Source organism: Centroberyx affinis, unplaced genomic scaffold, assembly GCF_046629955.1.
Source record: "Centroberyx affinis isolate AG114_WGS23_722 - 3 ecotype Tasmania unplaced genomic scaffold, CSIRO-AGI_Caff_v1 ptg003462l_1, whole genome shotgun sequence".
NCBI classification, from domain to species: Eukaryota; Metazoa; Chordata; class Actinopteri; order Beryciformes; family Berycidae; genus Centroberyx; species Centroberyx affinis.
The window spans coordinates 151,244-168,367 of record NW_027281426.1 but is presented as its reverse complement, the minus strand read 5'-3'; the positions used below and the strand labels follow the sequence as shown (position 1 = coordinate 168,367).

General features: G+C 37.6%; 1 protein-coding gene across 1 annotated transcript; it reads left to right on the top strand.

Moving 5' to 3' along the window:
• The first annotated feature begins 1,848 nt into the window (after positions 1-1,848).
• Positions 1,849-14,200, top strand: cabcoco1 (ciliary associated calcium binding coiled-coil 1). The gene is made up of 8 exons (XM_071539485.1): positions 1,849-1,905; positions 2,021-2,112; positions 2,820-2,989; positions 3,768-3,912; positions 5,665-5,737; positions 5,974-6,087; positions 7,068-7,244; positions 14,117-14,200. Exons 1-8 carry the CDS (start codon positions 1,849-1,851, stop codon positions 14,198-14,200), a joined length of 912 nt encoding a protein of 303 aa, XP_071395586.1.
• The last annotated feature ends 2,924 nt before the right edge of the window (positions 14,201-17,124 follow it).

The window sequence follows — 17,124 nt, the reverse complement described above, 5'->3', positions numbered from 1 at the left end:
ACGATATCATCGAAACTCATTTGCATATGATTAAAGAAAGAGGAATTACTAATATTTACTTTTTACAACTCTTTGATAGCCGGCTCCAGAAGAATGAGTCACAACAGGTAGTCTGTCTGCCAGCAGTAAATCTGCTGCCACACACTCGGGGGTGGCTTTTGACTGTTATCTTCCTTTTGAGGAGCCGGTTAAGAAGGAACTGTATTTCAAAATGTGCAACTACTGAGTTGAACTCCATGCAGGAAGCAATGAGTCTGGTGCAAATAAATCTCCAGAGACCGGTAACTCCCATTTAGAACATTCAGTGAAAAACAAACTGTTTCAGACTAACAACATTCATTTGCTGGGGACCGCCTGGAAACCCCTCAAGGACCCCTGGTGGTCCCCGGACCCCACGTTGACAACCACTGTCTTAAAGTGTTATGGCAAAGTCCCTGTGTCTAATATCATTTGCCTCTCAAACTCATTTATGAATAGACTAAATTGCTGACGCAAGACAAGATATTATTATTTGGTTAATGTGATAGATTATTAGATATAGGTCACCAAAAATACACTTCTTAAACCTTATTTTGAAAGACTATTCCAATCTTTATATCTTGTGATGCCTCTTCTACTTGTTTTAGCCTAATTTATTTCATGATTTCTTTTTTTTTTTTGCTTTTCTTTCATTGTTAAAGCACTTTGTAAACAAAAAAAAGTGAAAGTTAAAAAAGGGTTTAAAAAGGATGCTGTACACATGAAGTTAATCACCATCATTATTATTGTTGTTGTCAGTAGTAGTAGGCTAGTAGTAGTAGAAGCAGTAGTAGTAGTAGTAGTAGCGTTAGTAGTAGCTAGTAGTAGCAGTAGTAGTAGTAGTAATAGTAGCAGTAGTAGTAGTAGTAGTTGTGGTAGCAGCAGTAGCAGTAGCAGTAGTAGTAGCAGTAGTAATAGCAGCAGTAGCAGTAGTAGTAGCTAGTAGTAGCAGTAGTAGTAGTAGCCTAGTAATAGTAGGCTAGTAGTAGTAGCAGTAGTAGTAGTAGTAGTAGCAGTAGTAGTAGTAGGCTAGTAGTAGTAGCAGTAGTAGTAGTAGTAGTAGTAGCAGTAGTAGTAGTAGCCTAGTAGTAGTAGGCTAGTAGTAGTAGCAGTAGTAGTAGTAGTAGTAGTAGTGTGGTAATGTGAAATTGAGTTATTGAATGTTAGTCCACCAGGGGGCTCTGTAACATGGAGACTAGCCGGTTGGGATTCAGGTACATAGAAGAAGGAAAAGTAATGCAGCCGTATTGTAACCAGTCTACCCACTTCTCTATCCATGGGCGAAATAAAAACTCCTCCCTGTTAGAAAGATGCTTCCCGTGAGTTACTACAAGTAGTAATAGCAGCAGTAGTACTAGCAGTAGGCTAGTAGTAGTAGCAGTAGTAGCAGTAGTAATAGTAGCAGTAGTAGCCTAGTAGTAGTAGGCTAGTAGTAGTAGTAGTAGCAGTAGTAGTAGTAGTAGTAGTAGTAATAGCAGCAGTAGGCCTAGTAGTAGTAGTCCAAATGTTGTTGCTAAAGGAGCGCATCAATTGAAAAAAACAAAACATAAATCAACTACATTTTCATTACAGATTCATCTTACTACAGATTCATTCTTCATTTACATAGTTTGCAAGTTTAATACATCCATGGTGTGAACAGTTTCCCTACTTTTTTTTAAGTTCCCCTAGGCTACTTGATTTTTTTAAAACTCACTTAGAATAAATAATTGTCTTCATTAATCAATAATTCATTGATTTATAAGTGATGTTACATACATCCATGGTTGTGAGCGGAAGTGGTTGGTTGTTGTCATGGTAACGACTGGAGCGTCAACCACAGGTATCAACATGTCCGGAGGAGCGAAAAGCCGTGAAAAGAAAGAGCCTCCAAAAGTAAAAGATTCTGTTTGAATAAATGACTATTTGCATTTCTCAAAGCCTTCAAAAAAACGTGTTTATCTTGTGCCAACTCACCTTATAATATGGATAACAAGAGCATTTTTGTCGTTTCCCTCGCAAGAAAGAAGAGGAAAAACGCTTCCCCCAGTGGAGAGCGTTGACACACAAACAAATAGGCGAGTTGTTGGAGAAGACTGTGGATGAGGTTCAGTCGTAAGTAGCCCCGATATGTTCCTGCTGCCATCGTATGGCAAGACCCAAACTCTATTTAAAAACATCGACGAGTTCAATGCAGCCTTGCTTTTTGGCAAAAATACATACATAGTAGAACACGAGATAAGATTTCGCTAACTCTTCAGCGTCTTTTATGAAATTCGGCATACATATGACCCACCAAACAGCACTTTATTTCAACAAAATCCCAACTTTTAGTATTGGTTCACACTGCGCACTACCGCCCTCGTTGGGGTATTTTTTGCGGAAGAAGATTGTGGGTCTAACAGGCGAACCAATGATAAAAGTTGAAATTGTATTCATATAAGTGCTGCTCGGTGTATGGGATGTATGCCGAAACAAAGACCGAAGCCTAATTGTTTGTACAAGGTCTTAAATCGTGTTCTACAACTTGTGTATGTTTGCCCATAAGCAAAGTAACTTTAAATTACCAGATTTTTGAGTGGAGTTCGGTGTTATTTTATCTTGCTATACTTGCTATACTACACTTGCTATACCTTTGTGTGTGTGTGTGTGTGTGTGTGTGTGTGTGTGTGTGTGTGTGTGTGTGTCAGTTAAGTCAAATGACACCCCTGTTTGAACCCCTAGCTTCTCACTCACTGGATAAAAGCACTAGCTAAATACCTTACATGTTAATTTCTATACGTCATCCAGATGTGTTTTCTGTTGTCCGTTCCCACTTCCAGGGAGTTTGAGGAGATCCTGGGCTTTAAGAACCAGCAGACCTGTATGAAGGAAGCCGCCCTGCTCGACTACTACGTCTGTGGCTTCTGGTGGGCTAAAGAGGCCGACTTCACCCCCACACAGACCTCCTTCACCATGGCTGTACTGCACATGCTCCTGGATAACATAAGAGGTGGGCAGACAGACAGAGAAACAGAGAGAGAGAGAGAGAGAGGAAGACAGGCAGAGAAACAGGAGGAAGTCTTTTTTTTTAGTTGTTTGGTGATGTAACGAACCACAACGTACCCAATGTACGCCAGTATGTATGCCTGCTAGAAATCTGTGCTTTATTAGATTAGATGAAATGTAAATGATTCTGGTGGAGAAACTGGGTAATTGCAATAAATGTGGGGTGTAAATGTAGAGCAAATGGGGGGGTATTAAACATAAAGGAAGCAACAAAATCAACTCTACAACATATTAAGAAAAATATAGTCACAAATAGAAAAAGTATAGCAAAATAACAGTAGTAGAAAATACTGAGACAATATGAAAAATGTGTACTATAGGGAAATATATGAAAAAGTATGAGAATATACAGTACTGTGCAGAAATCTTAGGCACCCTAGATTTTTTATGTAAAATTTTGTCTTAGATGTTTATTTATTTGTTTTCTGCATTAGTGTGTCAGACTGCTCTTTATAGTAAATTTTGTTATATTTAGAAATTTTTCATTTCATTTTTTTTACATGTGCCTAAGACTTTTGCACAGTACTGTATGCAGTATGAAAATAAATGAACAGATGAACAGAGCTACATGACAGCGTGAGAAAATTGGAATTTACAGCATTAATACAGGATAATACAGCAAAGTGTGTGTCACTGAGATGCAGAAAAAGTGTATAGACGTGCAGATGTGTAGATAAGATTTGTACAGAAGTGCAGATGTGTGTGTTATTGTCATATTCCAGAGAAACAGATGGGGTTTGTCGATAACTTGATGGAGTTTGCCAAGGCCTTAGCGGCCGCCTGCCAGCACCCGGCCTCCGAGGGCGACGCCGCTCCACTTCTAGACAGAGAGCAAGCCACAGTGCTTATAGATTACATCAGAAGCAGGTAACAAGCATCTTCCATATAGGCTTGGGCCGATATTTGATAATACCGTATTTCCTCTAATAGTAGCCGGTAGTCAATTAAAAGCCGGGTCTCCGATAATGTCCGGGGCCGTGGTCGACACCAACATATAAAGGCCGGCCCCAAATACAGGCCGGGGAAAAAAACAAAGCAAAAAACAACAGTGGATACCGGTAAACTCCTGGTGCCTGTTATATAATGTAACTGTAGTTTGTAGTAACGTACAAGTGCCACAAGATGGCAGTATGCCACAAGACGGCTCGGCCGGCGGAAGTCTCTGGAGCGTGCCGTCGTCGATTACCGTAATTATCATAATGCATTGCAGTAACAAAAAAACGGCTACCTAACGAACCCCAACAGAAGCAGATCAGAAAACAAGGAGGCTTCGTACTAAAATATGAGCAAATATACTTATCAAACAGAGGGAATTAGAAATAAAGGCCTGTCTCTAATATAAGCCTGCTTCCAATAAAGGCCTGGTGCCCTCTGCAGTTGAGGTAAATAAAGGCCCGGGCCAATATTAGAGGAGATACGGTATTGCATATTGTGATATTTTGTGAATATCGCAATATTTTCCGCGGCATCAAATATCGTTGCTTAGATCACAATTGTGCAAACTTTTAAACGTATAAACCTACAATCTACTAGTGGTAGGATAGTAAAAAAACAGAAATAATCATAGCTGTAGTGAAAAAATTTTCATTTTATGTCAAGTGGGTTCCCTTTTCCATAATCAGCCCGTTTACCTGGAAATAGCAGGAATGAGCAACTTGCACCAAATGGCCATTGTTTAGGGATAATTGTTATTATTAATAGCCTATAAATTTGATGTAATTTAGAAGAAATAAAAAAAATACCCCAAAATACCTCTATATCGTGTACTATATATACCCGTATATTGTGATATTTTGGTGGGACCGCATCGCGATAATACATTTTGGATATTGCCCAAGCCTAATTTGATAAGGATTTTGCAAGCTCTGATTTGGGAACCATGCAGAGAAGGCTGACAGGAGGGGTCAAAAATACATAACCAAGTCATTCTGGAGAAAATAATATCACACTGAGAACTGTTTGGCCGTCACAGCATTTTCAGTAAAACGCTGTAGGCTAGTAGGTGTGCTGTTTGCATATTGTGTATATATTTTGGCTCAGTGGCCCTCAAAATCAGTTTTGGGACATGTAAAATAATGATTTAGAAAATGTGGGTTCCTTTACCAAAGAGGAAAAAGCCAAATAACAAAGTTGTAAAAAATGTATTTGAGCCTCTGCTTGGCGACCGCTTAATTAAAATTTTTTTTTTTTTTTAAACATACATTCATATTTTTTTAAACCTGCTAAAACTCACTTTAAATAATACTCACTGCTGTAGGCTGACATAAATCTTTATGACATAAATGAAATAGTACAGTACATCAAATTGATGTACTGTAGGATCTTTTAAGGGGAAAAAATACTTCTCTGAAAGCATAATTGATTTTTGTTAGTATTGGTGGCTGTTTGCTGCATGGAGCTCATACTTTACCCTCCTTTTTATTTACCACTACATCACTGACTATAGGTTTAGCAGGTTGTGTTTGGTAACAATCTATGAGGCCTTTGGTGAGGATATAGTCTTTATTTTGAGATTTGACTGTGTCATTTAGTACTCTTTTAGGCCATACTGTGTCATAATAATTGTCAAAATTTACTTTTTACATGTTCATCTGACCCTGTGTGACCTGTTGGCTGCAGTCTGTTTCACAAATACAGACTCTATGAGCTTCTCTTCACCACAGCCAGAGAGGAACTGCTGATAGGCATGGAGGTCAGACAGCTAGTGTGTGTGTGTGTGTGTGTGTGTGTGTGTGCATGAGTTTGCGATTGCATGTGTATGTCCATTGGTGCCTATTAAATACTTTATGTTTTATAACAATACTATATATTGAATGTTGATTCGTATAGTATACATATATTGCACACTTTCTATTCCAGACTATGTGTCAATGTGTGTGTTTAAGTGTGTGTTTGTTTAAACTACATTTTATACTTCCTGCATTCCAGAGGACGATTGAGGTGATCAGCAGTGAGGATGCTTTCGCCCCATTGGAGGAAGGCATGTCAGCTGACCTCTACTTCCTCTATCTGGCCCCGCCTCCTATTCAGGAACTCGAAGAGGTGACGGATGGATGGATGGATGGATAAAGGATGGATGGATCACTTACTAAATGATGGACAGATTACTGAATGAATTAATGAATGATGAATGGATGTATAATTGTGTATTGATTGGGAGCTGGATGAGTAAATGAATGAATCTTTTGGTAAAAGGATATGTGTATCAATGCATGGATGGATGTACTGTATGAATGGATAATGGAGTAACTGATAAATGGATGGATCAGTGTGAGCTTTTACTTGCTATTACTCAATTGTCCACAAGGGGGCACTGTCTGGCCATGGAACCATACATTAGCAGGCCAGCACATCTTTGATCTCAGGTTTTATTTACTGCAAAGCAAAAAAAAAAAATTAAAATCACATCAGTGCGGCATTCAGGACAAGTGTTCCCTCTAAAATGAATGATTGGTGACTGTCTAATAATTTATCACATTGACCAAATAATAATATCTTGGCAGTCCTTTCATCTAATAATTTATCACACTGACCAGATCATAATATCTTGGCAGCCACCAGTCAGAAATGTAGTTAATATAACCAGGCTGTGTGAGTAACTGGTAGATTAAATCAGTGGTTCTCAATGTGGGGTCCGGGGACCACCAGGGGTCCTTGAGGAAGTTCCAGGGGGTCCCCAGCAAATTGATGAATTGTTAAACTTCAGCGTTTTTTCATTCATAAGAAGTTAACACAGTTAGAGAATGTAGAAGAATGACTGTTTCCCTGTTCTCTCTCTACCTACAATACAGACAGTCATGGAATTCTGGACAAAAGCATATCTAACAATAAAAATATTCTCAGATTTGGGTCCGAGAGACAAAATCTCATCAAATGGGGGTCCGTGGCTCTAATGTGGACTAAATTAGGGGTCCTTGATGTGAAAAAGGTTGAGAATCACTGGATTAAATCAAGCACACCCCAGATTGGTACAAAATCTGACATCTTTTTAAAATAACATTTTCACTGACTTCTGCCCACAGATGAAGCAGCAAGAGTCAGGGGAGATGCACCAGAATTTGGCCCAACAGACGGAGAGGGATGCAGAGGAGAAGGAGGAGGAGGAGGAGGAGGAGGAGGGGGAGGCTGGAGAGTATTCCGTCCGAGAGGTGAAGGAGGTGCTGGGAGAGCTGGCCAAAGACATGCTGGGGAGCCTCCAGGTACACTGCACCACCGCACCACAGGTCTGGCAGACTTTTAGGTGCTTCGGTAGCAAAGTGACCGCTGAGTCTGAGAACCAGGTCTTGAGTCTAGACCGAGGAACAGTCAGAGTCAGTCGCTTTGTAGTCTCATTGAAATCAATTCTAAACCTGGGGCCAGTTGCATAAAGATAGACCTAGTCTTAGACTTAAATATGTCCTTAAGTCAAACTTGCTATAGACACTTATATCTACCAGTTCATACTACTTCTTGGTTGTTGTAGATCTCTAATGGCTGGTTTCTGTCACTAAACACTTGCTCTCTTCTTCAGGCTCTTTCCAAAAACAAATATTTGCCATCTTTTATGAAACAGCTTCAGTATTTAAACCTCCCACTCTGACAGTTAGGCCGACTCGTTGCCATAACAACAAAGTTCTTAATTCAAGATTAGCCAGGGGGGGAAGGTGGCTATCTTTCCTACCTCAAAATAAGTCAGTTGTAATATTTAAGTAACAGACAGTCTTAATTAGCCTAGTCCACCCTGAGAATCTAAGACCAGTCTAAGGCTTAGACTGGTCTTAAACTAGCTTTATGCAACTGGCCTCTGAGTGGAAAAACTGACTTGTGAAGGTGTACAGGGAGTTTCAATAGTCTAAACAAGATGATATAAAGCGTGAATGTCCTTCTGTACTGTAAGAGCCATTCTAAAAGAAAAGATATTTTGAGATATATTTTGTGATTTGCATATTTGAAATAATGAAAATAGTGTTCATTGAAAAAGTAGTGATATTTAATAGTTAATTTGTACTATATTTGTTGATTATTATAGAACATTAGATTTTCCGGTAACACTTTACAATAAGGGTACATTAATTAAGGGTTAGTTCATGCTTAATAAGATGCTTATTAAGCATGAACTAACCCTTAATAACAGTTGTGTTATGTGGCTAATGTGTCTGGTAATCATTTACTGATGGTGTTCATGTTAACTAAGGTATTAATTATACATTATTTAATAGTCATCTTTATAAACTATTAAATAATGTATAAATTAATACCTTAGTTAACATGAACACCATTAGTAAATTACACATTAGTTAACTGTTAATTAGGGGTTATATATAAGCATTAACTAACCCTTAACTTAGTGTACCCTTATTGTAAAGTGTTACCAATTTTCCTATAGTTCCTTATGTGTAATACATCAATGGAGCAACACCGTTTTTTTACCGAGAAAAATGATTTGCCAACTGATGAATGTTGTTAGTCTGAAACAGTTTGTTTTTCACTGAATGTTCTAAATGGGAGTTACTGGTCTCTGGAGATTTATTCGCACCAGACTCATTGCTTCCTGCATGGAGTTCAACTCAGTAGTTGCACATTTTGAAATACAGTTCCTTCTTAACCGGCTCCTCAAAAGGTAGATAACAGTCAAAAGCCACCCCCGAGTGTGTGGCAGCAGATTTACTGCTGGCAGACAGACTACCTGTTGTGACTCATTCTTCTGGAGCCGGCTATCAAAGAGTTGTAAAAAGTAAATATTAGTAATTCCTCTTTCTTTAATCATATGCAAATGAGTTTCGATGATATCGTACGATGGGAAAACATACTGCCGGGTTCTTCATCCATTAGTTTATATGGCCTGCTGCCATACAATGATGTATGGTGATATACTATATATGTAGATGAACCTATTTGTGATGGTAAGACAACACATACTCTGATATTTCATAATGAATTGCATTGTTGTATCAGCAGTGCTTCTACATATGTATGTAACTTCATGTATGTTACTATGTTCTCTATAGCAGTGGTTCTCAACGTGGGGTCCGGGGACCACCAGGGGTCCTTGAGGGGGTTCCAGGGGGTCCCCAGCAAATTGATGAATTGTTAAACTTCAGCATTATTTCATTTACAAGAAGTGAACACAATTAGAGAATGTAGAAGAATGACTATTTTGATCATAGTTTCTCTGTTATCTCTCTACCTACAATACAGATAGTCATGGAATTCTGGACAAAATCATATCAAACAATAAAAATATTCTCAGATTTGGGTCCGAGAGACAAAATCTCATCCAATGGGGGCCCGTGGCCCTAATGTGGACTAAACTATAGGGGTCCTTGATATGAAAAAGGTTGAGAATCACTGCTCTATAGAAGAGATGAAGGCAGCCGAGCAACTAAAGATCGCATTCAAATAAACTGATCATTAATAAACGGATCGTTAATTAATAAACCTATTCTTACCATATCTTTAAATTTAAGGGATTCATTCAGGGATTCAGTGTTTACCGTATAATTATTTTTTGTTGGGGTATAAAAGAACAATCCAGAATAATTAAATTATTTTAGGGGTAGCAGCTTTTTAAGGCAGTAATACACCCCCATCTATTCAGTTGGAGTGAAAGTCTGTGATACATTGCTGCCTTTAAATGAAAAATTAATTTACAAAAAACATAAGTGAACAACTGGGTGAATGCATAAAATGTGCAAAGAAAATCAAATGTCATGGCAGGTTTTCCAGGCTGTTTCTATGTAGCTGCGGTCAGGGAGGAACCTCCATCATATCAGAGGGTGGATGACATGACTGGATGATATCTGATATTTCATAAAACCAATAAATATATCGGTCTAACCCTTTTGCGCAGGCAATGGCATGCCGCAACACAAAACAATCAGAATAACAAGGATTATGTCACTCTATATCCAGTGGTTTTCCACAACTTGTTCTCACAAGCCACCGATGTTTTGTATTTCTCTCTCTCTCTCTCTCTCTCTCTCTCTCTCTCTCCTCTCTCTCATGGAGCTGGTTAGGACCGGGCGCTTAGAGGGGGATCATGTTGTTTTCAAAGCATGACTGGTATTCCTCCTGCTTTTAATAAGCTTGTAGCGGCATCTAATAACACAGGGAGAGATAGAGAGAGGGATGGAGAGAGAGAGAGAGAGAGGGAAGGAGGGAGGGAGCGTGAGAGCAAAAATGAGAATTAGGTGAAAGAGAAGGAATGCATTGAGAGGAAGAGAGGGCTTTAAACAAAGAGATAAAAGAGAGATGGGAGAGAGAGAATGATCTTATTTGATAAAGTCCTGAACAGCTGCAGCGGGACGGTTGCCCGGTTCTTATTAAGTGACTAACTGTCCTGTAATGTGAAACCACTACCCCCCCCCCCCCCACACACACACACACACACACACAAACACACACACACACGCTCAGTCGGTCTGATTGTCAGCTATCTCCCAGTGGAACCTGCTCCAGCTATTTCTATCTGCGCTATCTATAACACATCATAGGGCATCATAAGCACACCATAAGCACATTATGAGTCGACTACAATCATTATAACCATCAATCATCACACAATCATTTCCCATATCTCAACGAATTTGCTAAAGAGGCTTTGGATATTTTCTCTGGCCATTGTACAGGCAGCAACCTCATTACACAGTCATAGCAGATTCATAAACGCATTAAAATGCATGGGGTTTTCAGATGGGATTATAATGTCAGAATTGCGTATGCTTATATTACACTTACAATGAGTTCCTGATGCCATTCTTTTAAATTGCACTTCAAATAAAGTGTTGCCAAAGTATAAAGGCTGACACTATTATTATATAGTAGAATAATTTGAATATATGCAGTCACAAGTATAGGGATAGAGAGCTACAGTTGGTATTTTTTTTTACTGTTATGGGTAACACTTTACAATAAGGGTCACTAAGTTAAGGGTTAGTTAATGCTTAATAAGTGTTAGTTAATGATTAAGTATTAGTTAATGCTTAATAAGGGTTCATGCTTAATAAGTGTTAGTTAATGCTTAATAAGGGTTCATGCTTAATAAGTGTTAGTTAATGCTTAATAAGTGTTAGTTAATGCTTAATAAGGGTTCATGCTTAATAAGGGTTAGTTAATGCTTAATAAGGGTTAGTTAATGCTTAATAAGTGTTAGTTAATGCTTAATAAGGGTTTATGCTTAATAAGGGTTAGTTAATGCTTAATAAGTGTTAGTTAATGCTTAATAAGGGTTAGTTAATGCTTAATAAGTGTTAGTTAATGCTTAATAAGGGTCCATGCTTAATAAGTGTTAGTTAATGCTTAATAAGTGTTAGTTAATGCTTAATAAGGGTTAGTTAATGCTTAATAAGTGTTAGTTAATGCTTAATAAGGGTTAGTTAATGCTTAATAAGTGTTAGTTAATGCTTAATAAGGGTTAGTTAATGCTTAATAAGTGTTAGTTAATGCTTAATAAGTGTTAGTTAATGCTTAATAAGGGTCCATGCTTAATAAGTGTTAGTTAATGCTTAATAAGGGTCCATGCTTAATAAGTGTTAGTTAATGCTTAATAAGGGTTAGTTAATGCTTAATAAGGGTCCATGCTTAATAAGTGTTAGTTAATGCTTAATAAGGGTTAGTTAATGCTTAATAAGGGCCCATGCTTAATAAGTGTTAGTTAATGCTTAATAAGGGTTCGTTAATGCTTAATAAGTGTTAGTTAATGCTTAATAAGGGTTCGTTAATGCTTAATAAGTGTTAGTTAATGCTTAATAAGGGTTAGTTAATGCTTAATAAGTTTTAGTTAATGCTTAATAAGGGTTAGTTAATGCTTAATAAGGGTTAGTTAATGCTTAATAAGTGTTAGTTAATGCTTAATAAGTGTTAGTTAATGCTTAATAAGGGTTAGTTAATGCTTAATAAGTGTTAGTTAATGCTTAATAAGGGTTCATGCTTAATAAGTGTTAGTTAATGCTTAATAAGTGTTAGTTAATGCTTAATAAGGGTTCATGCTTAATAAGTGTTAGTTAATGCTTAATAAGTGTTAATGCTAACTAACCCTTTATTAACAGTTAACTAATGTGTAATTTACTAATGGTGTTCATGTTAACTAAGGTATTAATTTATATATTATTTAATAGTTTATAAAAATGACTATTAAATAATGTATAAATTAATACCTTAGTTAACATGAACACCATTAGTAAATGATTACCAGACACATTAGTTAACAGTAGGGTTAACCCTTAACTTAGTGACCCTTATTGTAAAGTGTTACCCTGTTATGATTATAATAGGGTGTAAAACTGAGGCCAATGAAGACTCATAAGCACAATCCAACTCAATCATCTTTAATGTTAAATCTATATTTAACTGTAGATGACAGAAAGACAGATGTTCACTATGGACTGTATGATCCAATAAGCAAAGAATTCCACAGCATGTACTGTATGCTGTAAATCTTCCATTCTGTGGGATATTTCAGTGGACGAGCTGTTTTTAGTCCTGACACAGATCGCCGGTGCCTGTTCCAAATTGCCTCTTCCTTGTAAACGATATTTAATAGTCCTCCGCCTTGGCTCGGCTCGCTCTCTTTCTCTCCCTCTCTCTTTCCCCTTCAAAATAATAAACCCCCGATATGTTTTATTTGTTCTTTTCATCCAAGGCGAATCTCAAAGTGCTGCGAGGGAAAACAATTAGAATTGAAGCCGCTCTGTCCTCCACACTGTCTCTGAGAGGGTGTGTGTTGGGGGGGGTTGGGGGGGGGTTGAGTTTCTAAGGTTCCCAGGAGTCTAACTGGGCATGTGGCTCTCATCAGGCCTTATAAGGCCGACGTTCCCGAAAAAAAAACTGGCCCCCGTGCAGCGGAGGGCGAATACCATAAGTGGATTGGAACCGTTTAATTTGGAAGTATACAGTGACCCAGAGAAAATAAATGGAACTGCGCTGTGAAGCCGTAAACATGGCAGTAGTACACAATTTAGAATATCTCTCGGGGGGCCCCCAGGGGTCGGGAGACATGGCTGTAATTAGCGATGCTCAAAACGGATCGCTGCAGTAAAAGGAATAAGAATAACAAAATCAAAGCTGGATAGGGGGGTTGGAGATTTTGAAGAGTTTTCAGGGAAACAGTCAAATATTTGCAAGCCAAATAATTACCGTCACAAAGACAGGGAGTGTGTGGAGAGGGAACAGGGAACAGGTCTTTCTTGTAAAACAGTAAACGGTTGTGGGAAGAACAAAATGAAAGCAGGAGGATGAAGGCTTCCAGCTGCAGAGAGCGTTCAAACAAACACTTGTATGCAAAGTGACTCAAATGACGATGACGCAGAAAGGAAACGGCTCTTTTGAAATCTTACCAGAGGTGGAAAGTAACTAAGTACATTTACTCGAATACTGTGCTTAAGTACAATTTTGAGGTACTTGAGTATTTCCATTTTATGCTACTTTATTCTTCTACTCCACTACATTTCAGAGGGAAATATTGTACTTTTTACTCCACTACCTTTATTTGATAACTTAAGTTACTAGTTACTTTGCAGATTCAGATTATTAATACAAAATATGATACCCTGCTACCCAGCAGTATATAAAGTAGTGGAAATCAGCCCCACCTTTTCCAGCTGCAACATTAAAGTGATGCTTACACATTAATGCATCAATAATTATAATTCAATAATATAATATATACTGTATTATTCTGAAATGGGCCATTCTGCATAATGAGTACTTTTACTTTTGTTGCTTTAAGTACATTTTGATGCTAATACTTGTGTACTTTTACTTAAGTAACACTTTGAATGCAGGACTTTTACTTGTAACAGAGTATTTTTATACTGTGGTATTTCTACTTTTACTTAAGTAAACGATCTGAGTACTTCTTCCACCGCTGAATCTTGCGAAATACGTTTCATACGAGTTGAAAGTTGAAAGTTGAAGCTAAACTGATGACAAATCCGACGTGGAACCAATCCCATCCACGCCGATGTATTGCTTTCCGAATTTTCTATGCTTCCACTCAAAGGCTGCATTGTCCTCTGCCATTCTCTGATCTATCCCTGTGTGTGTGTGTGTGTGTGTGTGTGTGTGTGCGTGCGTGTGTGTGTGTCGTTCCCAGGCCGAGTTCAGCGAGAAGCTCCGGCTTCAAGAGGAGAGCTACGCCGCCAGAATCGCATGCCTGAAAAACAGCTCTGCCAAATAACTGCGATACATCACGTCTTCAATAATTTATTCATAAATGTCATAAATATTATTCAATTTCATTTAATAACATGTCTTGAATAATTGATCTCCGCCACATACTCAATTTGAATGACTCCAGGCGCATTTTCCACATTAGTAGAAAAATGAATGTAATGTCTTTTTTTTTTCTTTTTTTTTTTTTTTTTAAATGATGCTGCTTATTGAGAGCGTTTTAGTGCAGCACAATATTTCACACTGTTTTCCCTATCTGTAAATAAGAATTAAGGGAAAATCCACCCTAAAACTGAATTTTTAAGGGCTTATGTTTCCTATGTCCGTAATTTAGCTCAATTTCCGTCAGAAACAACGCCAAAAAGAAGAGGCCATGTGTTCAGAAAGACTAAATCTAAATAAGAAGAGCTTTAGAGCTGTGATCCACATTAAAAATAAAAGTCACATCCTCTGCTTCATAAAAACTGAATGAATTACCATGAATTCAATAAAATTCATTTTGATATAAACGCCCAAACACTCAACCTTCATCATTATGTCTTACGTTTTGCCCCAAAATCCCATCCCTGTGTGTGGTTTGCATCTGCGTGTGTGTGTGTGTGTGTGTGTGTGTGTGTGTGTGTGTGTGTGTGTGTGTGTGTGTGTGTGTGTTCACCTTGGGTTTCTGCTGATCCCATTTGTGCAGGGTGTCAGTGGGAAGCATTCTACATTCTGCTGAACTCACTGCTGAACCAAACACAGGTTGACCTGTTTTTATCCTCTCGTGTGTGTGTGTGTGTGTGTGTGTGTGTGAGAGAGAGAGAGAGTGTGTGTGTGTTTGTGTGTGTGAGACTAAATAGTTTGCCCTCTTCTGGACAACAATGCACATTGCAGAAACACTTCACGTCCTTGTACTGGACCTCAAATCCTGGGTTTTCCAACTTTTTACTTAAACTTTTACTTTCTAAGATAAATACACGGTAAAAATGTTGCAATGCTTATATTTGAGCACAGAACTGTACAGTACATGTACAGTATTTTACTGTCCGGAGGGTGATGACAGTACCACGGAAAATCTCATCTGCATGTACATGAATTATTTCTCACCTACACTGTAAAAACTCATAGTGCAATTTAGTGAAATCAACTCATCTTTATCCATTAACACAATATATATAGATGTGTTTTGTCAATTTCAACTTAAAAGTGCTAGTTATGAGCTTCATGACTTAAAATCATGAGTTCACATCTTGTGACTTAAAATCATGAGTTGAAAGAACACCTTATAAATCATTCACTAAACTCAACACTGTTAGTTTATTAGCAGACTTCCCAGTATGCATTGCATTCGGTTTAACTCTCCAGAAACTCTTCCTTCTTTTGGTTTGAATGAAGTTACAGGATAGAGACTTATGTATGTATGCCTGGTGAATCATAGGTCAATTTCTGATAAAAAAACAAAAAAAAAAACATGATAAAATCTACCATCTATCTTATCTATGTATCTGGGAATTCACAATCAAGTAAGCTTCTCTCTGATGCACATGGCAAGTACAGTCCACTACAAGTAAGTGTATTGCAGCTGCGTACTATTTGCTGAACTGTGTATTAATCATGTGATACAAGAGGAACTCAAACTTAAACCTAGCAAACCTTGTGAAAAAATAACCCTGGATTTCACTTCATCAATTAATGCATTCAACTTGGAAACAGGAATCAGCATGACTAGACATTTGTTGATTGAACTTATTGTCTTAAGTTCACTCAGTTAGCTTTTCTACATTAGAACAACTAACTAATGATCTTTGACCTAACTCACCTAACCTCAGTAAGTGCTACTGCTGTTGTTTTGCACACCCTGCATACACTGCAAAAAATATTTTAAAAAAACTTAAAAACATAAGTTTCCTTGCTGCCTTAAAATTGTGAGTTGACTGAAGTAGTACTGAAAAGTTAGGTCAAAGATCATTAGTTAGTTGTTCTAATGTAGAAAAGCTAACTGAGTGAACTTAAGACAATAAGTTCAATCAACAAATGTCTAGTCATGCTGATTCATGTTTCCAAGTTGAATGCATTAATTGATGAACTGAAATCCAGTGTTACTTATTTTTTCACAAGGTTTGCTAGGTGTTAGTTCCTCTTTTATCACATGATTAATACACAGTTCAGCAAATAGTATGCAGCTGCAATACACTTACTTGTAGTGGATTGTATTTGCCATGTGTATCAGACAGAAACTTAATTGTTTGATTGTGAATTCCCAGATACATAGATAACATAGATAGCAGATTTTATCATGTTTTTTTTTGTTTTTTTTAATCAGAAATTGACCTATGATTCACCAGACATACATACATAACAAGTCTCTATCTGTAACTTCATTCAAACCAAAAGAAGGAAGAGTTTCTGGAGAGTTAAACCGAATGCAATGCATACTGGGAAGTCGGCTAATAAACTAACAGTGTTGAGTTAAGTGAATGCTTTATAAGGCGTTCTTTCAACTCATGATTTTAAGTCACAAGATGTGAACTCATGATTTTAAGTCATGAAGCTCATAACTAGCACTTTTAAGTTGAAATTGACAAACACATCTATATATATATTGTGTTAATGGATAAAAATGAGTTGATTTCACTAAATTGCACTATGGGTTTTTACAGTGTACATACTGTTATATATATACTGTACTGTAGTTTGTACTTTTCTTTCTTATGCTGTAGTTTTGTAATGGTCGGTTGCGTTCTAATACCCCCATTTGCTCTATTCTTATATATGTTCTATTTTTCTTTGCTGCTGCAAAGGCCCAATTTCCCCACTGGGATAATTCTTATCTTAAAATAACGACTAATCTTATAGAGCCAGAATTAATGGTTTTCCTGTGTCCAGTTGGATACCACCGTTACGAAAACACTATGGCATCCATAATGCATGGCCTGGACAATCCAAACACTC